Source organism: Coptis chinensis, chromosome 7 (assembly GCF_015680905.1).
Source record: "Coptis chinensis isolate HL-2020 chromosome 7, ASM1568090v1, whole genome shotgun sequence".
Lineage (NCBI taxonomy): Eukaryota > Viridiplantae > Streptophyta > Magnoliopsida > Ranunculales > Ranunculaceae > Coptis > Coptis chinensis.
This window is the reverse complement of record NC_141462.1, coordinates 92,158,766-92,182,861: the sequence shown is the minus strand read 5'-3', so window position 1 is coordinate 92,182,861 and position 24,096 is coordinate 92,158,766. Positions and strand designations below refer to the sequence as shown.

The 24,096-nt window shown below is 37.3% G+C and overlaps 1 protein-coding gene and 1 long non-coding RNA gene across 3 annotated transcripts; one reads left to right on the top strand and one right to left on the bottom strand.

The window, feature by feature from the left end:
* The first annotated feature begins 527 nt into the window (after positions 1–527).
* LOC147489995 (uncharacterized) lies at positions 528–1,132 on the top strand. Its single transcript, XR_015203043.1, has 2 exons — positions 528–580; positions 659–1,132. It is a non-coding gene; the product is annotated as an uncharacterized LOC147489995 (long non-coding RNA).
* Positions 1,133–14,232: 13,100 nt separating this feature from the next.
* Positions 14,233–23,774, bottom strand: LOC147489994 (protein trichome birefringence-like 33). 2 transcript variants are annotated; one of them, XM_086570412.1, is made up of 8 exons: positions 22,922–23,774; positions 22,279–22,303; positions 21,695–21,784; positions 21,409–21,619; positions 16,174–16,345; positions 15,861–16,060; positions 15,599–15,757; positions 14,233–14,728 (listed from the first exon to the last, which is right to left on the bottom strand). In XM_086570412.1, exons 2-8 carry the CDS (start codon positions 22,298–22,300, stop codon positions 14,389–14,391), a joined length of 1,194 nt encoding a protein of 397 aa, XP_086426538.1. In that variant the 5' UTR covers positions 22,301–22,303; positions 22,922–23,774; the 3' UTR covers positions 14,233–14,388. The 2 variants fall into 2 exon arrangements, with proteins under 2 accessions (XP_086426538.1, XP_086426537.1); XM_086570411.1 differs by lacking the exons at positions 22,279–22,303; positions 22,922–23,774 and having other exon boundaries at positions 21,695–22,225.
* Between the last annotated feature and the right edge of the window lie 322 nt (positions 23,775–24,096).

Here is a 24,096-nt window from a genome sequence, read left to right as displayed (position 1 = left end):
GAAAAAGCCGGAGATCTCTTTGTGCCCAATTAGAGGTCAGAGCTGACTTAAAATTCACATATGTTGCTACTGTCGTAACTATGGCAACCGAAGCAATGTGGAGACCGCCGTAACGGATATTCTAAACTTGATGGTCAAGCATCGTTAAATTTTCCTTATAATCATTAAGAATTGTGTGGATTAATATATATACTAAAGTAAGTTTATTGTTGACATCATGTTCAATTCAGTCATAATCTAAGTTCTTGACTTCGCATGCAGTAATCCATCTCTTCGAAAGTAGCATACATTGATGAAGTTGAAGAAAGAAGGTGGCGTCGCGAAAGGTCTACTCTTCTTCTTGGTCAAAGCATTAATAATCTTGACCGTAATCATATCATTGAATATTTCAAAGCAAATGAAATGTCATGAGTGACTATCTTACGGATATGTCAACTGATGTATACCTTTCTGTTCTAAATAGGAAATCTATCGTATAAAATTGCGGTCCTGCTAAGATAGGGGAAGGAAAACCCGAAAACCGGACCCATGCAATAATTTTTACTCGAGGGGAAGCTCTTGGACCATTGATATGAACCAGGTAATCCCTATGTGCTTGGAACTTACCTTCATTAGCAATGAGTTGTTTAACTAATCTAATATTACTGAATTATGGTAGGACAATTACCTGGAAGAAGCTTTTAAAATGCGTAATCTTCTGGAAGAATTCAATGAGTATCATGGAGTGCGCCCACCTTCGATTCTCGGCGTACGTGAACATATCTTCACTGGAAGGTGAGTGCTGTGAAGATGATCCAAGCTTTTTGAGCTATGAGCTCATTCGGAAATACCACTGTTAAACATTGGTGGGCTCTTTCAGAAGGTTTGAATAAAGCGTAAAACGTGTTTGGACTATACAACATATCCTTCAACCCCCAACTATAGCATCTCTGTTACTACTAAATGATCTATTTTTGGGATATGATGCTCCTCTATCGTTCTTCACATGTAGTCTAGAAATTTTGAGTGGTGCATCGTACCTTCAGTGATCCTAATTCTTGCAAGCATGCTTGCTTAATGGCCAAATGATTGTAAACTTGGAATAAAAACAACATTTTGTATATCAGTTACAAGGCTTTTAGTGCTTCTTATATTTGGGATTGGTGCCATTGCTTTGGCAAGTAAAATAGTTAACATAATGGATCGTGGTGATAAGATATACAAATTTGTGCTTCTACTGTAGAACGCTACTCCATGTGCCATATTACTTGGTTGGAGCATTTGCCATCTTGAAGTGGTATCCAGTTCTTTAGGCTTCTTCCCTTCTCTTCTGACCAACATATCTTTGTCATTTTTTCTCTTACCATGTATATCGCTATTTTCTTTAATTTGCTACCATGTATTTGAGATACACAAGGAAGATTTTGTTTAAATATTCAAATTTTTGGTTATCTCTACGTTCTCCAGCACATGTCATCATGTCAACATATCGATATTGCAAAATACCAGAGCAAACGTCCTCCGTCAAATACTCAAATAGAAACAATAACTCAAAACCACCTTACCAGTTCACGCTCAACGAGCGTGCCCAAAAGGCTAGTTGTAGTAATGGGTGGAAGAATTTAAAAGAACTGGTGCATAGCACAGATTGCCATAATATAGATATTTGATTATATTTCTGACCCTGGTTTTTCACTAAATGTAAGCTGAGATGCCATAATGTATCTAACCAATAATTACCATAATGTATCTGACCAATAATTAAGGATCTCCGATCTGATACAATTTTTTGCCATGCTGATAAGCTACCAGCTCAACCACCACACCTGGACTCCCAAACCAATTCTACCCATTTAACTACCACCACTCCTAATTGAAAGTTGAATCCAGGCTCCGATACTGGTCCATGTATCTGCAACTCTATCCACCTAACTGTTATATGCAGATAAAAGAAAACAATAGAAGACAAGGACAGAATAAAAGGTAATAACCAAGGCGCGGATTAGGCTGTCCTTAAGGAAAGATTTCGTCCCTTCTAATGGTACAGAAAGGCAACAGTGGCGTCTTCCTCACAGGATTCAATGGTTAACAGTAGTCTGACTTTGCACTAGAACAGACTACCCTCTAGAATAGCAATATAACTCTCTCTGGCGGCTGACAGGAAGAAGAGAAGAAGAATAGGTGTGAATCTCTGTTTATGAGAAGTGGGATGAAGACAGATAGAGTATTCATGATTTCTGGTTTTCTCTTGAATTGGATTCGCTGGTGTGTATAGAGGCAGCAGCACGACTTCTGTCTCTCTCGATATAGAGGCAGCAGCAGCACGACTTCTGGTATACACGAGTTCTCTCTCTCTACGTCTCTTTCTCTCTGTTCTATGTTGATCTCTCTTTATGAACACAGCAGTGTTTATATAGAGTATGATCGGTTATCATAGATGGAGAAGGACACCTCTCCAAGTCGGTTTCACAAAACCAAGTTGAAGTAGAACTCTTAAGCTATGAGACATAATCCAACTACCCACTAGACAAACAGCCCAAGCCCAAGCCCGAACCCGACACGACGCGACTCGGTGCGGGGCGGGCGGGCGCGCGCGTGTGGCTTTGGGTGAGTCCTCCCTCCTAACACAAAAGCCTTTGTACCCTAAGGGCACGCCCTTATGCTAGAGGATCACCTCATATACCTCACTTGCTAATGGTGATTCACCAATGTGGGACTAAACAACACACAAGTATTTTGAAATACTCATTAGAGATTCCAACAATCCCCCATTATTTCAAAATACTAATAGTCCCCCACTATTTTGGAATAGGATATTACAAAAGAAGTGGGTTAACAAAATGCCAGAGAGAATCGAAAAAACCATGCATAAGATCTTGGTGCTTTTCGGCTTGAACCAACATAGGGTAACATGTCTTATAATACTTGAAAGTGGTGGATTAAAAAATCTTTGAACCAACATTCCCTTGTAGTAAAATAGAGGACATGCACCCACATTGCTCTTTCATTATATGCCTGTTCTGCGGTGTTGCGCTTTTTGGCCCTTGCGCTGCCTGTGTTATGTGAATGCTCTAGAGTACTTGCCTGAATACTCATAAGAACCGACCCAGTTCTACATTCACGTAGGTGGATATCCATCAAGTGTACATAGCAGTTAAAATACACTATCTCATAAAAATAATGGACTATGGATTCCATTAAGAGTAAAATAACTCATCCTTTTCTCATTGCTATTCAAGTTATACAAAGTATACAATAATGCTATCTAGTCATAGGGTGGGACGTCTCAAAGAAAGACAATAGCATACCGGGCGGCGGGGTGACTTGTTTTTCCCTTTGAACCTACTTCATGGGATCTCCAATCACATAGGTGGGATTACCGTCGATGTAAGCCCTCTATCTAAGGCAAAAGTCCCATCCCCTCGGCGTATCAACCACTTGTCTCTGTTAAGTGGTTTTGTCGGAGGATCGGCCAAATTTAACTCGACCTCACATAATCTAGAGCCACAACTCCAGATTCAAAGAAATGCTTTATAGACTATAGTCTCGATTTAATATGCCCTTTTCCCATTATACAATTTGCTCTTTGCCTTTGCTATTGCGGCGATCAATGCATAGGTACAATTTGGAGGCGGTTTTGTACTAATAGGAAGATCGCCAAGAGGTTTCTAAGCCACTCAGCCTCAGCACTTGCTTTATCTAAAGCAATAAGCTCGGACTCCATGGTTGAACGAGCTATCAAGGTCTGCTTAGAAGATTTCCAAGCAACTACACCTCCACCTAGGGTGAAAATATAACCACTAGTGGACTTGATATCATGAGAATCAGATATCCAGTTTGCATCACAATAACCCTCTATCACAGGTGGAGTTTGTCTAAATTTTATGCCGTAATTCATTGTTCCTCTCAAGTACTTGGCTAGTCTCTCTAAGACACTCCAATGTTCCTGGCTAGGACAATAAGTGTATCTGCTTAGCACGCTAACTGCATAAGCAATGTCGTCTAGTGCAATTCATCAAGTACATGAGACTACCAATAATTTGGGCATATCTAGATGAAAGGACACCATGTTGAGCATTTTTCTGAAGTTCACTATTTGGCCTCATAAGGTGTCGACCACGGGCTTACTATCATAAAAGTTAAACTTCTTAAAAAACTTCTCAACATAATGCTCTTGTGAAAGCGTATAGCCATCACAGTTTCTGATGATTTTGATTCCAAGAATCACATCAGCTTCTCCCAAATCCTTCATTTCAAATTGGGAGGATAAAAATATCTTGGTGTTTCTCACAACATCAAGGCTAGGATTCATGATTAACATGTCATCCACATATAGACAGATAATCACATATGTATTCACATCAAAAGATTTAAAGTAAATACATTTATCAACATCATTTATGTGATATCCATTAGACATCATGACACTGTCAAACTTTTCATGCCATTGTTTTGGCTTGTTTCAACCCATATAAAGACTTAACTAACTTGCATACCTTATGCTCATTCCACTGGTACTATCATTCCACTCGAGATCATATATATTTCTTCATCAAGATCACCATTCAGAAATACAGTTTTTACATCCATTTGATGAATAAATAAATTATGAATAGCAGCTAGAGCCATTAGAACTCTTATAGAAGAAATCCTAGTTACAGGAGCATAAGTATCAAAATAGTCAATGCCTTTTTTCTCTGGGAGAATCCCTTGACTACAAGTCTAGCCTTGTATTTCTCAATGGAACCATCTAGTTTCAATTTCTTTTTGAAGATCCACTTGTAACGTATAGGTTTCGCCCCAGGAGGTAGATCAACTATCTCTCATGTGTGGTTAGCTATAATCGAATCTAGTTCTGAGTGTATAGCATCCTTCCAGAAAGGAGCATCTCGAGAACTGATTGCCTCATTATACGTCACAGGATCATCATCAAGAATAAATGTGTAAAAGTCATCACCAAAATTGGTGGATTTCCTGTCTCTTTTACTCTTCCGAATTTCTTGTTCAGAAATTTCAGGATCTGTTGATTGTTGTTCACTAGGAGCAACCAACCTCTCAATGCCAATTTTCAAGGGAAACAAATTCTCAAAGAAATCAGCATTTTTACTCTCTATAATAGTGTTAGCATCGACAAGGTTAATATTAGATTTTATTACTAAAAATATATATGCAGCACTATTATGAGCATAACCAATGAACATACAATCAACAGTTCTAGGTCCCAATTTTCTCTTTTTAGGTTCGTTCACAAGAACCTTAGCAAGACACCCCCACATTTTTAAGTATGTCAGGTTAGGTACATGACCTTTCCATAACTCATATGGTGTCTTATTCCCTGTTTTCTTATTGGGTATCCTATTCTGTATATGGCAAGCAGATATGATTGCTTCCCCCCCACAAGTTCAGGGAAGCTCCAGAACTTACAAGCATAGCATTCATCATCTCTTTTAGTGTTCTGTTTTTCCGTTCGGCTACTCCATTAGACTCAGGAAAGTATGGTGGAGTAGTCTCATGAATAATGCCACTCTTGTCACAAAAGTCCTGGAAGGGGTTAGACTCATATTCTCCACCCCTATCAGACCGAAGTCTCTTAATCTTACAGTTAAGCTGGTTTTCAACTTCAGCTTTGTACTTGAGAAACATCTCACCTACCTCATGCTTGTGTCTAAGTAAATATACCATGGTGTACCTAGAGAAGTCATCTATGAATGTAATATAATAAAACTTCCCCCCTCTAGACATGGTACTTCTGAATTCACCCAAATCCGTATGAATAAGAGTTAGTAATCCAGTTTTATCTCTAGACACAGTTCTGCAGGGTTTCTTCGTGGCTTTAGTCTCAGCACATATCTCACATTTATCATTAGAAAAATCAGAAATATCAGACAATAAACCACATGCTTTCATCCTTTTCATATACTGAACATTCACATGTCCTAGTCTACCATGCCATATATTAAAAGAGTCAAGCAAGTAAGCAGAAGCAGATTCATTCTTATTAATAATAATGTTGTCAAGTACATTCAACATGAAAAGACCACTGTTATTACAATAACCTTTACCAACAAAACCCTCATTCTTTGTCAGAACAAACTTGTCACTCTCAAAAGTCACCTTGACCTTGACTTTTCCCAAGTGGTGACCACGAAATCAGATTCTGACGAATCTGAGGAACATGAAGAACATTACTAAGTGAAAGGGTTTTCCCTGAAGTTAACTTCAGAAGAACCTTGCCTGTTCCTTCAACAGGAACAGACCTAGAGTCACCCATATAGACCTTTTCATCTTTCACTAGTATGTAGTCTGAGAAGGCTTCAACATCACCACAGACGTGGCGGGTGGCACCAGAATCTAGTACCCAGTTCCTCTTCCCAGTGGCTATGAACACTTGTGACACCACAGCAGCAACAATATCATCTCCCTCAACTAGATTAGCATTGGGAGGATCATCAGTGTCTTTCTTGTGTGCACTGAAAAGCCCTATGTCCAGGTTTACCACAAACATAACAATTTCCATTGCCAGTACCACTCCTTTTAAAAGAAGTGCCTTTGACCTTGAAATTCTTATTTTTGTTGTACTTCTGCTTTTTAGAGGTTTTGTTAGATTTGCTGGGATTACCTTCAATGATATTGGCTTTAGAATGAAATTCCTTAGACAACACCTCATCCCGAGTCTTGTTCTTTTCCTCTATGTGAATGTGAATGATCACATCCTCAAGAGTCATCTGCTTACGCTTATGCTTCATACTATTTTTATAGTGTTTCCAAGACTCGGGGAGTTTCTCAATCAAACATCCAGCAACAAAGGTTTCGGGTAAATTAATACCCTCAGTTTTCAAATCATTAATCAGCACATGAAAATCATGGATTTGAGGCGTTACATCTCTATCCTCTCTCATATGGAACTTTAGAAAAGTCCCAATAGCATATTTATTTAAGTACCAAAGATCCTCTATTATGTATTTCTTGTTCAAACTCTCCCATATATCATGTGCATTCTTATTTGAACAATAAATATCAAAATTTCATTGGACAAGGTACTCAAAATAGCATGACGACATACCTTATTCCCATTGAGCCAAACGGCTTGATTTCTTTCGAAATCATTAGAACTATAATGACCCGGAATTTTACCTACGGGTAAACCGGACATTTTTCGTGTTAGTTCAGTGCCACTCTAGGTAATTACGTATATGGCGAGGTTGAACATTTATCATTTGGCGGGCTTGATTAATTGATATGGGGTTTTCATTGATGGTTATTTTTTTATATTGGGCTGGTTATTGTAGTGGGCTTGTTATTACATTTGGGTCATTTAGATAATTATTGGGCTTGCTCTATATTATTGGGCCACCTTTTATGTTAGTGGGCCTGTTAAGTATAGTGGACCTAGGAGATTAGGGAGTGGGCTATATATGTTTGGGCCCGTTTTATTAGAGCGACAGAGAGCTTATGGAGGGGATAAGCAGAAACACCTCCTGCTTCGAAAAAAAGATGCGCTGGTTACCGATTATTGAAGATTTTGGGGGACGACTCTCTCTCTATCGCTCTCTGGAATATGGGATCTCTGGCCCTCACTTTGAGCGCCACCAGGTTAGGTATATCAAAGGTAAGTTCAGGTAAGGGATCAAGCTAGTTATTTTAGTATCTTATGAATAAAGAGAGTTGCATGCAATGGAAAAACAAAAAAGGGGTTTCGAATTATATTCGTTTATGAAGACACTTGTTCAGTTACATTGTTTGGGGTTATTTAATTTCCTACTCTTTTTCTAACTTTAATTACTTTGAACGAGGAAAGCATTATAAACCATCAAAGAACTAAGTCGATGTCTAACTGGTTCAAAACGCCCATTGAATTGTTAACTTGTCCATATTGGTCGGATTGGTTATAGTCGAAGCAGATATTAATAAGTGAGTACTTGATAATAAGTATAGTTTCTTGCGCTCAAGGCCAGTAACAATCTTCATTAATATGTAAGTGGTTGCTCTGGATATTGATGTTGGTTAAGCGCCATTTATTGGGTTTATATAATCTGGTGGACTAATTAACCATAGATTAATTCGGTCTTGCTTAGTTGTTGCTTGGCTTGCTGAACACATGAGGTGAAGGAACAACGACTTGGAAGAACGTTGGGTACAGGATAGAAGTAGGGTATAGTTATTATTTTAATTGTCTTTACATTGAAGTAGGTCACTCTTAGTACTTTATAGAGTGATATGGTTATCGGGTACTGATGAGGATACACTGCGCTGGTTAGTTTTATTAGCTTGTTAGGTTGATATAGAATCATGTTTCTGATAGTATATGAAAGTCTCACGTTTTACGCTAACATCATCGTATTATAGCTGTATTATTATAGCTGTATTAGTAGCATTTTAACATAAGATAAATTCAGGTATCCTTACTTGATAGTGAACTAGGATTCTAGTACTTAGCTAACGACTTACTTAAAGTCTGTGATAGTGTTTTCACTAGATTGATGAATAGAGGGTTAAGTTGCTTATATTATTAATGATATCTTGGTAATATGATTCTTAGTTTCTTACAAAGTTGGGCGTTAGAATGAGAATATTTGTTATTATTAGTAAATCAAATAGTATTAGTGCGATAATTTGCATAGGCTGAATAGTTCGGTGGAGCCGTAAATAGTTATAGCGGGTTCAATTAGTGATTAGTTACGGAGGAACCGTGAATAGTTGTTAACAGAGAAACATGATTAGAACAGGAGTGCCGTCCTCATCGGAATGGCTTAATCCATTCCCATAGATCCTTACCCGAATTGGAGAACTACGATTGGCTTGATCCCTAAAAGGGTACGTAGGCAGCCACCCGGCTCAGCCGCTTCCATAGGAAAACCCCCACCCCTTGTAGTAAGAAAATCGGTTGTTCAAGTTATTTTATTACTGGTTAATTCTAGTACAATTCAATTGCCTATGTGTTAAGCATGATAGAAATCTTGTGAGTATGAATTATATTGAATGCTAACGTTTTTTTTTTAGATTATGTTAATCGATATAATTACGGTGATTTAATAAGGAAACGGTAAGTGGTATTAAGCAGCTAAAGGTATGTGTTAACCTCATCTTTTGTTTTCAATTTCATTTCAAGTTGATTATTATATATTGACTACGTATCCAACGTTGAGCGTTGGAATATCTTCACAGGTGCTCCCATAAGACAAGAAAAGGTGTACGGGCTAATTAAGAACAATTTAACGTGAAGTGCACTCTGATTGGCGGGGCGGTTCTTTTAGCTCTTTCTTGTTTATAAATTTATTCATTTAAGTTGTTTTGTAATAATTTAGTATTTCTTTATTGTCTTTAATAATGAATCCATTAGTTAGAAACTAGGACAGGGATTAGCGTCAATTGTGAAAGACCGATCTGGGGTATGAGATTTGTTTCGGGGCGCTGTAGCTACTTGATTTAACTGGCATTTGTCGAGATGGTTAAGTAGTCGGTGCCACGAATCAATATCTTTAGTAGTTGGGTTTACGGTTGAGGTCTTAATATGATAAATGGAAGTGTGTTATTTGATTTTTCAGGTTAGAGCAGGTTGTAAATTTATGAAATGTTAGAAATACAGAGGAAACTCTGTCGAAATTTCTTTGAACGCGATGTTCAAAGGGGGGTTTTTTTATATTTTAGTTATAGTTTGGACTCGTATGAGTCAAACCTGCTCACGTCTTGGTTTATTAGACGGTTGAATATTTGGATCGAGCTCTTTTATCGGAATATTCAATTGTCTGGAAAACCGAGACGCGACAAGAACCCTCCACGGGTGTTGTATCAGTGAGATACTTTGCATAGTTGAGTACATCTAGGGCTGTGAACACCCTTTCTCTCCATCTCTTGAAGTGTGAACCGTTGAAGGATTCAATCTTTGACACATTAGGTAACTTTATGCAGCATTCAGAGGTCGCGGCATCTCTAATAGACGAAGTAACTTCCATGACTCCAGAATTGGTTTCTTTGATCGGCGTGGTGTCAACAGGTGTAGACATCTTGATCTTTCTTTAAGATTGTTGTATGCAGATAAAAGAAAACAATAGAAGACAAGGACGAGAATAAAAGGTAATAACCAAAGCGGATTAGGTCGTCCCTTAATGAAAGATTTAAGCCCCTTCCAATGGTGCGAGAAGGCAACGATGGCATCTTCCTCACATGATTCAATGGTTAACTTGAGTCTGACTTTGCACTAGAATAATAGACTACCCTCTAGAACGACAATATAACTCTCTCTCAACGGTGATAGGAAGAAGAGAAGAAGAATAGGTGTGAATCTCTGTTTATGAGAAGTGGGATGAAGACAGATAGAGTATTCATGATTTCTGGTTTTCTCTTGAATTGGATTCGCTGGTGTGTATAGAGGCGGCGAAGACGACTACATCTCTCTCAATATAGAGGCGGCCAAAGAAGACGACCGATATACACGAGTTCTCTCTCTCTGCGTCTCTCTCTCTCTGTTCTGTGTTGATCTCTCTCTATGAACACAGCAGTGTTTATATAGAGTATGATCGGTTATCATAGATGGAGAAGGACACCTCTCCAAGTCGGTTTCACAAAACCAAGTTGAAGTAGAACTCTTAAGCTATGAGACATAATCCAACTAGAAGTGGGACTCCAGCCGAAACTTGTTCAAAAAGAAAAAGTTTAGGCAATTGGTAATTCACTACCCACTAGACAAAAAGTTCAAGCCCAATCCCGAAACGACTCGGCTCGGTGCGGGCGTGTGTGTGGCTTTGGGTAAGTCCTCCCTCCTAACACAAAAGCCTTTGTACCCTAAGAGCACGCCCTTATGCTAGAGGATCACCTCATATACCTCACTTGCTAATGGTGATTCACCAATGTGGGACTAAACAACACACAAGTATTTTGAAATACTCATTAGAGATTCCAACACTAACCACCACTGGTTTTGATACACGGCGTAGTTGTTTTTAGTTCTAACCGGTAAAGGCTTCGGTGCTAATTATTAACCACCGGTGTCACTGTACATATTTTTTGAGAGAGTGAACAAATTTGTTCACTTGAAAAAGAAAGGAATATCCGCACAGTGCACTTGCCACTTATGTTGAACCATAATTTTCTTGACTTTTTCACTCAACACAAATGAGCTTTCCATTGATTCTTGGAATTTCACTAGCTATTTGCCACGCACATAAATCCCCTTGATGAAAATTTTTGTTCTAATTTATTTTGCAAAATCTGGTGTGTGCTCAATGATGTAGAACGGAATAAGTATTTCAAGCTGGAAACATGACTTACCATTTCCCAAACAGGTTCCGACTTCAGTTTCGGTTTGTGGAACAATGTATTCATCCAATTTAGACCCATCCAAAGATTCATTTAATCAACATTGTTTAAATTTGACCGGTTTCTATGGTGAGTTCATCAAGTAGGAAAAATTTGTATCACTCAAATTGAGAGTTTTCTGCTTCAAGCGGAATCTTTCTTTAGTAAAATAGTTGCAACATGCAACTGCACCAAATGTATATATAATTTAAGTCTTATGGAACTTTCGTCATAGATTCATGCCGATAATGAGCTAAACGGTACACTAATATTCTCTGGATGAGTTAGGGGTATCTTCAATTAAGTACTAGTAATCAATAACAACAACCCACTGTGCATGCATCTGATCGATTTCTGTAGTTACTTTTTTAGAAGATATTTCTTTTATGCTTCTTGTCAAAGTAAACTATTCAGGCAGCAAAAGGGACAAACAAGGTTCTTGTCTCCTGCGTGTGGTGCAGACCAGCCACCCAGGCTATTTGACAGTACGGGTGTCAAAATGGCCCTCAAACTTTCAGCCTGTCCGTCCCGACCCGACCCATGGGCAGAAAAAACTCTCAAAATGAGGCCTTCACACATTCATAGGCTGGGCCTACCCATCTCTCAAGCCTTTGAGGGGAGCATAAGGGCCTAGACTTTGAAACTTAAGCCCTCCTTTAAAACTAGCCCTCATTAGGCCCTCAATATTTATTACATATATTTTAATAAATTTTTTTACAATATATTTCATTTTAGCATTAATATGCTAAAAATCACTTAAAAGAACGTTTATCTATTAAATTTGCCAACCTTATAATTTTATTATAATATTTATATCTTTTATATTTTATGAAATGAATTTAATTGATCTTAATTGACTAATACAACTTTAACAAGTTTTTTTAGTAGTTTGAAGTTTTAATTGTGAAGTGCATTCGATTTAATCATTTTTAACTAATGTTTCTAAATTTATTTTGTAAATCAAATATATAACATAGTATCCGGCCCTTATGTTTGGCCTTTAAGCCCATCCCTTCAAGCCCTCTCGAGAGGGTTGAGGGGCGGGTAAAGGCTTCGAGATTTAAGCATTGGCCCAACCTGACCCGGCCCTCGAGGTAAATGAGGGTAGGGCTAGCCCGGCCTGGCTCATTTGACACCACTATTTGACAGTTTAATTAGACTTGGGGGATCGAATCAAGACTATTTTAAATGGAGGGTGAAAACTAAATAAAAATTGAAAAACTTAAATAAAGAATGGGTCGCAGTATTTACACCTTTATAGGATTGACACCCTTTGGTAAAATGGTACAAAAATAATGGTTATTTCCTATATGTTCTTTTACAACTCACATATTCGATAGTTTCACAGTAGTGAGTTGCCGCGAGATCTCGCATTCCACGACATCGGATTGCTGCGAGATCCCATATTCTATGGTAACGAGTTGCCGCAAATGATTTTTTTGGATACCTCATCTTCCAAAATTTACTTCCTTCAAATATAAGTGATGAAATGTAATACCCACGGCATCCCAATGTTGTAGCTCATATTTTCTTATTACCCATAATGAAATGCCACAACACACACATTCCGCCAACAAAGAAAACCCATGGTACAAAGGTGCCACCAAAAGGCAATAACCACGACACAAGAGTGCCCGCCAAAAGACAGCACCCACAACATATCATTGTCGTCGCTTCTTTTGTTTTTTAACTCTACTGGAATGCCACAACAGACACATCCTGCAACAGAAAAAACTCATGGCACAAGGATGCCGCCAAAAGTCAACACCCATGACAACCCACTATTGTAGCTCCCTTTTTTCTTATGTAGTTTTTAATCAAAATAGCAAGCTAGCCACTAATCCAAAAGAGTTGAGGCTCTTTGATGAGTTTTCCCCAAACAGAATAAAACCCCAATTTTTTTGAGAGTTTGGATTAGAATTTATCATGATTGGTATTTACGCTTCAAACGCTTTAAAAGGAATTGGACAATAGAACTATAGAAGTTTCATTAACCAACTCTAAGTAATCAAGTTATGAACTAAGATAAAGTGTTTGTATCATTTAAAGATCTCATACATCAGGCAGAAACCCAAAACTTGTTGAAAAATGCAAATCAAATCTCTTCTATTGCTTCTTCAACTTCTATTTGGTCTTTGTGATAGTATTACTGAAGGTATAAAAGTGTGGAGAGATTGATTATGGAGGGGAGAGTTGTCACGAGTTTGGCATGAAATTTTCTTTTTTGTGGCCTCTTTCTTAGTTTTTGTTTTTTTTTCCCTTTGGCTTGGCCGATTGAGATAATTGGATTGGGGTGTTGTTGGTCCCTCACCTCGTGAAGTATTGGAAAATGGTTTCATTTTGGAAACCAATTGGAGTTGCCTATTGGACTTGGGTTTCTAATTCTTTTAGGAAACCAAATTGGAACTTGGGAGTATATAAATACTCTCATATGTTAGTATAACACAGAAATAAGAAAAACCAATTTTGAGAGCAACTAAAATTGAGATAAAACCCTTGCAAAGAGATAAAATTTGTAAAAGAGAGATTTGTAGAAGAGAGATCTAGTAAGTGTTGAAAAGACTTGTGAAGAGTGATTGCAATCTTTCTTCCCAATCTTATAAAGGATTTGCTCTTGTGGATTAGGTATCATTGGCCGAACCACGTTACATCTTATGTTATGGTATGTTTTATTTTCTTTGTGATAGTTATTGATTGTTTAGAGTGTTGGACTTGCTAGGTTGGTTGTAGTGAAAGTTTAGATTTTTCGATTGAAGTAGTAGATTGTTCAAGTACAAACTATCTTAGTGGAGATCGATTGATATCATTTTCCCGTTATTTTTATTAAATAGAGAGTTGTACAATTAAAGTATCAATTAAAAGAGAGTACCAATACCAGTGATTTTAGTCAAGAGATGCTAATCCCATTTTATAGGGTGTTAATACCGCTGCCCAAGAATTAGCTTGATGGTTCAAACATTTTACAATCAAAATATGTATAGGGAGGGAGAGGGAGAGGGGCAATCAACAATATAGCTTTTCCTATAAAAATGGCACAACCTTCAACGAAGAGTTAAAATTGCCATCTGACATGAATAAATACACAAAACGCAAAATGAGCAAGGTTGAAGATTTTCAAGGATAGAAAAGCTTAGTGTACAAGAGTTCGTTCCATGTGTCTTGCAGTCCAGGTAAACACCAATGCACACAATCAGCATAGGTTACAGGGTTAGCTATTTGTTCAGGGGTTAATGGACTCCATTGCTTCTTGTAGATCGATGTATGTGCGTCCTTCCGATACTCTGAGAGCTGTGTGATGTTGAGGAACGTAATTGGTACCATAGATTTACTAAATACTTCTCCAATCACCTTCATAATGCTCTTGCGCGAACTCTCTCCCCAATATGTGGGATCTTCAATGGGAGAAGTGTGATTGTAACAGTTTCCATTTGGATCACCGCCCCACTCAATGCTCCTGCCATGCCATCCAAAATCAGTACTAGATTATGATTTATTTGATGTTAAATGACAATTTGATAATTTCAGTACTGGGCTTCCTGTTTAATTCGATCTATTTCAGCATACTTAGGAACTTGCATATAACGCGGGTGTACCAAGTTGCGACATGAGTACTTAAAGCAGGGTCAGTTATAATACACGGGAAGCTCCCATGATACCAATCAACATTGCATAGAGAACTCATCGATGATGACCGGTCTATTAAGGAAAATTTGCAACTACCTGATTGGGTTATTGGGAAATGGTGAATTGGTTATTGGTATCATTACAACATACTACGTCCAAGCCTGGCACATGAGGCCTTGACAACTGTATTTCTAAATTAATCTGGGGGTAAGGGCCTAAGCCCAATAAGCAATATAGAGTTTGCTGGCAGTGTGAGCTTCTCCGAATGCCGAATAGCATCAGTGCATGATACGTACATATATGAAGAACCAAGACAGATGCAACGGTTCATACACTGATACTATTTCATTAGATCTACAACTTTCCAGTCACGTACTATTCTAAATTTCTAATCTTATAGATACAACATTGATTCTCCTCAAAAAACCTCTTATATTCTGGATCAAAAAAGACCCACACTGAGCATGGGCCAATAGACCTAGCCAGGGGCGGATGCAGGATTCAACAATAGGGGGGGCTACTAACACTAATTCTCACTACTTTTTTTTTTTTTTTTTTTTTTTTTTGGAGTGAATAGTTACCACTGTACTTTTGGGTTTTGAGCAAAGTTAGGGGGGGCTACAGCCCGGGTCAGCCAACTCATAGATCCGCCCCTGGACCTAGCATATAAACTATAAAAAAAATTGACAATTGACCTTACCTCCCATGGGATGGTGACATGCCGGTAAAGAAGACCCTAGTCTTCTCAGGATCCACATTTCTTTGTGCCCATTTCACCAGACTCTTCATGGCCATGCGATAGGCGTCTTCTGTCTCCATCTCCAATATATCTTTCCTCTCTTCATCAAAGGATCCCTTGCTGTGGAGAACCATGTGTTCAGTATCCAAAACATAAAGCAACTAGCTAATAAGTCTTAAAAATTAACCAAGAACTCAGTATAAGTGTGGACACGGAAAGTTACAGGATCTTCATCTTCATGCCGGTTAACCACCAAAGGTAGGTATTGAACACCAAAATATCAGCTCCCAGCCAGTATTTACCATGCTTATTAATGGAACCCTTACGAACAATTCTGTTTGTCACTCTGTGGATTACAGCATTATCCGAATTTGATTCTAAAAGAAATGGAGCCCAATAGAACTCAATGGTTGCATTGTATTCCTGAAATGATCATCAAGCAAAAAGCATGCAATAAGATATTAAACAAAAAAAAAGATATTTAAATTACATGAATATATAGTTTTCGAGGAATAAGAATGATTTAGTAACGTTACCTCAGCTCTGAAAACTGTAAGTGAGTCAAACGTTTCCATGGATTTAGCACTCTCAGGTAGAATTCTGTGCAATAAACAGACCATTGATACATACTGACCGCGATTCAAGGAGTCCCCTACAAACATCATCCTCTTTCCTCTAAGCTTTTCCATCATGAAAGTTGCATTGAATCTGTGTTTAAGTACCAAAAATGCCAAATATGTTAAATGCCGTTGTGCACAGAACTCACCAAAATATAAGGTTCTTTTCATAGCCAGTACTTAATTTTTTTCCAAATTAGAGCTAAGCCTGAACTGGAAGTCTGGAACCCACTATTTGTTTCTAGATTTGCAGACTGAGTAATCAGTTCGGATTTCAAAATGAACACATAACTCCCAGCAGGAATGTTGCTCTGAACTTGTGGCATATGATGCTGGTTCTTATTCAAGCGCATTATATTCCATAACTCACAAAAAATAGGCAACTTTGTTTTGCATCGACTGTTTTCCAGGGTCTAGTAGAACTTTGTTTTTTCCATTCAAATAAAGGACACTATTTGTTGTTTACAAAAATACCTAAAATTGAATAATACACATTTTATTATTTCAACAATATACAGACATACAGTATTACTTAATTACAAAACGAGGTCTCAAATATACACAATAATCATATATATAACAGCTAAAAAAGATCATGCAAGTACTTCGGAAAACACACTGAACTTCAAGCTGAAAATAATCCATTACAGGCTGCTAAACCAAAAGAGCTTTTGGGATCCAAGACCCTTTTTGCAAGTTCTGTCTTCACTTCAACCTTAGCCCAAGAAAGCTCATTAAGTCTCTGTCCCATAACAGAAACACAAGAAACCAAAGTTATATCCTCACCCTTCTGATACTCCTTGACCCTCCTCTCATACTCCTCAGCAATCAAAATAGCTATATCTGCCATATTTATTCTCCCTCTTAAAGACAAGTGAAATAATCTCTTCCAAACTGTTTCCTATCACTTCCAAGTTCCAATTTATTCAACTTTCATACAATCTAGCTGGGCCTTTTTATATATATGTATATAAAGGTGGTGAGGTGGGTTTAGTGTTGGATAAGGTTGCCAGTTATTATAATAATTCCCTTTGTTTCAAAATTGTAATAAAAACGCTTCCTGTGGGAAGTTTAGTCTTGCACAAGGTTTTTTAATAGCTGTGGGCCTACAGACCTTAATAATTAATATGGCTTGGACTAAACCTGCTACACTTCATCATCCACACAGACATAGACTAACATGAGAATCACGATTTTTTAAATGTTCTCACTTCCTCTGGGTGGCACTTGGACTTGCCATGAGGAAGATGTATGGACCGGACCAATCATGAAATTTTCTAAATGACAAAAACGCATCGGTCGGTGACAAAATGCTTAACACATGGGAATGTTCATCAGTTCATGTAATTCGTCACAAGAAAATGTTGTTTGTCGTTTCAGAGGCCCATAAACAACGTCACAAGAGTCTCTCAATGCACATAGGCAGAAAATTAAAAATTGGGCTCAAACCCAGTATGCACCAATGCCAGTGTTATCAGACCCGGATCTTTGATCGGGCTGGGTTTATGATCAGATTGTTTAAGCAGTTGACTCAGTGTGGAGCTGGTTAGCTCGGGCAGTTCTCTATTAACCCAGATAAACCAGATGGTTAACTAGTGGGCCGGACTAATACCGGTCTGGCTAATTCTGTTATTCTTAGAAATCTAAAATATATTGTTTACAAACCGACTCAAACCTTGGTTCCACTACCGACTTATCTTATTCTTCAACTGATGTGCCACATTTTCCACAAAGTGTTGCTAATATATAAAGGTACATATATACATTTACTACAAGTAGTGACCCACTGGTCCAACTAATAACCCGCAGTTCCTTCACTGGGTTGACCTCTTGGCTGGGTCTGATAATACTGACCAATACGCCCTAACAAAGATTGGATAACAGGTTTAGGTCCAAAAAAGCCTCGGGGTATAATCTGGGCTTCTAGTGCTAAACTTCACCTTGATTTGATGAGAAGCCGAAGCACTCGGCTTAGAAAAAAAAGTTACTATTGTCAGCTCGGAGCGATCCCTTGCAGAAAGATTAGTCTGACTAACCTTGGTTGGTTGGGCCCAAATGTCTTTGAAGTAACTTTACACCTTGACATGAGAGGATGGAGGGAAGTAACTTTCCCTTAATCACTAGCATGTGTCCTGTGCTAAGCATCAGTTCGCCAAGTTGTAAAGAACTAAAATGAAAATTGTTAAAAAAACTAAAGAGAGACAATTTTTTGTGAATCTCTCACTAAGAAAAGAGAAACAATTTTCTAAAAATGGGAAAGATATACAATTCCTATAAATAAATTTTAGCTTTTAAATTAAGAAGACTATCCTACAATTATTGAAGAAGAAGGTGGTTCAATTTTAATAGAGATCAGGGAGCCAATTGTAATTATTAATAAATAGGAGAGATGTAATTTAAATAAACTTAGGGAGGTGGTTCTAAAATCTTAAAATTGAGAGATTAGAAATACATGGTTCGGTTGAGGAGAGATGTAATTTAAATAAACTTAGGGAGGTGGTTCTAAAATCTTAAAATTGTGATATTAGAAATACACGGTTCGGTTGAGAAGTGTGGTTCCTACAAACCCGGCTATCATATAGTGTAGAGATTTCATTTATTTATTTTTCTGCTAATTCGTAGCAAGACTATGTAGATAAGTAGATAACCCATCTTTACTAAAAATAAAATAAAGTAGACAACCCATACTGTGGGAGAAGTAAGAGAAAGCGCGGGTCGCGTTTTTGGCCAGGCAAAGTCGAGGGCGGGGTGCACTCAATTGCCTGGAAGTTCGTCAAGACAAGAGCGTGGGTCGCGCCTTGAGCAAGACTAATATGAGCGCGGGTTGCGCCTAAGTTGGTTTTGACAGAGGTTGATAGATTCGTATGTTTTCATATTGTGCTATATAGACACCTCTGTAATAGGGGTGGGAATTTGGCCCTAACGACCCTAACCCGGCCCTGACCGACCCGACCCTAAGCCCTATAAAGCCCTCACAACTAAAGCCCTCATAGAGTTTAGGGTCGGGCCGCCCTACCCTAATGCCTTCTAGAGGCGGTGGCTAGGGCTAAGATTCTAAAACATAGGCCCGACCCTAACCAAGCCCTAACCGGCCCTATTTCATACTTTCACTATAAATACACATACCATAATTGTCCAACTCTTTGTTAAATATTTTCAATTAAAATAACATTGTCCTTTGTAATTTATCACTTACACCCAAGGGTACTTCCAATAACTTGTTTTATATAACAAAAACTTGTCAACTTAAGCAGCCTATGAAGAACAATGAGCACTAGCCTAATAAAAATAAGACTTTATTCCTTTGATCATCAAGTCAAAGTCCATAACTTATTATTCTCAATTTCTTTTCTCACTTATTTCTTATAAATTATATTTTTATTCACATCCAAGCCAAGTCTAAAACTAAAGGTTTCCTTCCACACCATTAAAGCAAAATACAGAACAAACATTTATAACATAGAAACCAAAAAACACCCTTTGTCAGAAAAATGACATTTGTAATCTCAAACCTTTCTCCATCACTTGTTCAAAAGCCAATATTTTCATTTCCATATACAAAGCTTGAATCACTTTTAAATTAGAAGAAAGGTAATATTATATTTGTTTGAATCTATTATAGAAATAATTTATGATATTACAAATAGTTTAACAACTTCCATGACTCTTAACCAAAACTATTATGTTTCTTCTTTATATCTATTACTTCTTCCTTTAAAAATGATAATATAATTATTTGTCTATGTATTTCAATGTTAAATGTAATTTCAAAATAGGTTTGAGTACAAGGAAGAACAAATTCAACTCTCGATGTACTTGATTCATTAGATTGTGGATGTGCATTTTAAATTTTTGGACTTATACGGATTATTACTAGATTGGTTGGATTTTGAGTTTGTAGATTATTGTACATTTTGTAATATAAATGAGTTTTAAACCCGATGTAGTAAAAAAAAAAAATATATATAGCCGGCCCTAAAGCTCGACCCTAAAGCCCTTAAAGAGGGCTAGTGGTCGTGGTCGTGGCTTGAGGTTTAGACTTGTGACCCGCCCGACCGGTCCTATGCCGACTTTAGGGCGGGTCCATCGAATTCCAACCCTAATATCTGAAAGGCTTTAAATGTTTAGGGCCGGGCTAGCCCGACCCGGCCCATTGCCCACCCCTACTCTGTAATACAAATCAAAATCATCAAGCAAATTATTTCTTCTCCTGTGGATGTAGGTTGCCGCATTGGTATGAACCACTATAAATTTTTATGTGTTGTTTCTTTAATTAGTTGTTTAATTCTATACAAATATTGATATCAACACGCCTAAGCAAAAAAATTGCATTGTGCATTGTGCGTTGTGCCACTTCGGACATCCCCCACAAAATTGATGTCTAGACGATTCAACTCCGAAGGGTTGTTTCTTAGCATTCCTTGAGAAGTAAATGCCGGTCAATAAATATTAATTATGAGTTGCCATCTCCATAATTCGGAATTTTGAAATTTTTGAAATTCCGACAAATCTAAAATCTGAAATTTATTAAATTTCAACTCCTATCACATTTGGATATTTTAACTTTATATTCGGAATTCAATTTTTTAAAAAAACTGAAATTTCAGACGAAATTCTGAAGTTTCACTTGGAATCACGAACTATGGCCATCTCTAAACAAGAAGAAATGGCCACATGTATCCGTACCCAATTATTGTAAGAAAGTGGGGACTGCTTAGAAGAAACAACGCTTTTTATTCTAAGAGAAGCACCATACTCTCCACATCACGAAATATATATCAGTGACACCTACCAAAGTATCAGGTAAGCGACAGATTTTACTGCTTTGTTCTCAATTTTGCCTGGAACTTAATATATCAATTCAATATTTCGTATAATCATAGTTCAACAGTATCGAACTCGAAACTGTATTATTTTTTTCGCGCTCTCTTTTTTTTTTTAGCGAAAAAAAGATAACTCGATGAGGTATTATTTTGTGATATTTTAGCCCACGCCCTCGGCATTATAAGGGGTGTTAGGTATGCAACTAGTTGTTTTCATGCATTTATAGCCAAATATGAAATTGTGCAATGTCGTTAGAAGAAAACAATTAATTAAATGTCTAAATTTGATTAAAAATGAAGGAAGAAGAATAAACGAAATTGGAGAAGCAACCTTGGTAAATTGCAAGAATGTGGCTGCCATCTGAAAAACTGATAATCTTTCTCAGGCCTTCCATGCTCTTGACAGGTAAGTTGTGGTTGTATATAAGGACATTCTGACTCATCATAAATGGGCCGATTTAACTCATCCCTGACCCACTTCCCATTGAACAAATCACACTCTTTGTCCGTCTCTCCAACTGCAAATGCCACATTGTTCTTCTCTACCCAAAAAACACAAAACCCATCTCAGATTGCGGAAAAAACAACAACTCACTAATCAATGTAAACATACTCACCTTTTCTTGTAATGGGTCGGTCTAGTTTATGGTTTTCGAGTTCGGGTTCGAACCGTGAAGGGTGTTGTTTGAAGACATAAGTGTAATCTTCTGTGTAGAGAACAATGAAGAGAATGATTATAGCTAGTAAGGAAAAGAAGTAGGAAGAAAGACGAGCTTTTCGAAGAGAAGATGAAGAGATGGGTGACTTCATTTTTCAGTACGCCACTTCTTTTGCTGCCTTGTTTTTTGGGTTACGATTTTAAGCCAAGTGCCCACGTGGAATTTTGACTTTTAAATGTTATAAAAACGCAATAATCTTTGGTTGGTAGACGTGATAATGTGTGCTCCTATGACTGTGCAGTTTAAGCATTAATCAAATCGCTCCAAGAACCTATAGCAATTAATCGGGGATTAGTTTTAATTTTAATTTAATTTATTTACTATGGTATTTAATGACTACTTAATTAAATAGTAAATACAATAAACAATTTTTTGATATATATTAAATTTATAAACATGAATAATGGAAAATAAGAAGAACTAAATTGAGTGTGCAGTTAATCGGACTAAATTGGCACTTTTTCAAAGCCACGTTTACTCACCGATTAAACTGCATAGCTCCATGACGGATTCATTTTTGCTGCAATGTTTGGAATGCTTAGTTTGCTTCCAGCCCAACCAAAACATAACACGCGTGGAAATTAAATTAGAAAAACTGGTACTGTTATGTAATAATAAACTCCCCATTTTGCCCTTATTATCCACCTCTCCCACCACCACCACTACCAACCAGTCCACCACCACCACTTTTTCTGTTTTTTTTTTTTCTTTTTCGTCGGCTTTGTTCGCCGGCAAAAAAAAACAGCCCACTCTTCAATTTCTAGAATTTTAATCGAAAAAGTTTGAGTTGAATATAACATTTGATAAAAAAAAAGTTTAATTTCTTAAAACCCAATTGTATAAGTTGAGGGGATGAAGATGAAGAATCACTAAAAGAAATGAACTGGGGTGGGAATGGAAGTGTTTTTGGGAAGACAAAGCTACAGTTGATCTAAAATCATTTTGTGGTATGTTTGGTAATTAGATGGTTTTTGGGGGTTAGTTTGGTATTGTATTTGGTTGGGTTTTTGTTTTGGGAAAACTGGGCGGAGTCTGTTTTAGTTATGGGCACGTGGCGCTTTCTCATAGGGCCAGAAGCAAACTAGGCATAGCAAAATTGCAGCAAAAATGGGCTCGCTCCATGACTTGTTCCTACTTCCTCCCAAATGCTAGGTGCCAAATTCTTAGGCCATCAAAGCAAAATTCATCAATTGTGTCAAAAGATTTTAGTCAAGCATAATCACAAAAATAAAACAAATGTGTTAAATCCCTGCAATTCACATGTATCGTGATAAATACTGAAAGTTTGAAATGTGTAATGTGTAGTGCTTATGTTAATGTACGTGGATAGTGGATGAACACGGTTGCATATCTCTTCAAAGAACTTTCAAATGTGGGGTAAGTTCCAAATTAATATAAGTTTTAGGTATACCAAGTGAGTTTATTAGTCTGATATTAGGTAATGATTAGGTTGTAAGGGTGTATGAAAAAATATTTTTGTTAGTTTGGAAAGTGTGTAACTTGTATTTATTATAAGCAAAAATTATCAGATAGTTCTCTCACAAAATAATTATAATCCCCGCCGCAAATTTTGTGGATGGATTATGCATCTAGAATCTAGATAAGTGGACGCGTGATCTATATGTTGCAATCGAACAAAAAAAGAAAGTGATCTTATAGTGGAGTGTACGTCTTAACAAAAAAGGTGGGAGTGCCCCCTAGCAGGCCTCACATATTAGAGGATGCAAATTATACATCTCGTAGTTGCTATATATGGCTTTAGATTTAGAACAATTATAAGTTAAAGAAAAAGCTGGAATGATAAAATCGGATTTTGCATAATAAAAGATAAAGAAGAAATCAAAAGCAGACTAAAAGTGGTGGGAAAGCTGAAAGCAACGATGTTTGTTGGAAGCTATCATGAGACTTCGGTTAGAAGCTAAAGTAAAATGAAGTTGCCAAAGGCTAAAAGAAACTCGTTTAGGTAGAGAGAAGGAGAGCATTTGGTGAGATTTCACTTTCTACTGGTGAGGATTCTTAGAAACAATGAAACAATGTTTCTAGCCAGACAAAACAAATTGAGCAGCTAACAATTTAGGTTCATCGGTTCATCAGTCGTTCTAGATAATAACAATCATAGTACAAAATATCCCGATATATTGTGATATTTAGAGATATCTATCCAGATTTCAGAGAAAGATATATAAATATCACAATATGTTTAGAGATATATACGACTATAAATATCGGTGATATTTTGACAATATTTATGATATTTGAAGATATTTTGCAATATTTTGTGTATATAATAATTTTATTTA

What these genes read in the sequence shown, in the direction of transcription:
- LOC147489994 (XM_086570411.1), bottom strand. Translation starts at nt 21,887, where the DNA reads ATGAAGTCACCCATCTCTTCATCTTCTCTTCGAAAAGCTCGTCTTTCT. An exon ending in CCGACCCATTACAAGAAAAG is followed by an intron (nt 21,620 to 21,694) that starts GTGAGTATGTTT and finishes TTTTTTGGGTAG; the next exon opens with AGAAGAACAATGTGGCATTT. An exon ending in TTACAGTTTTCAGAGCTGAG is followed by an intron (nt 16,061 to 16,173) that starts GTAACGTTACTA and finishes TGATCATTTCAG; the next exon opens with GAATACAATGCAACCATTGA.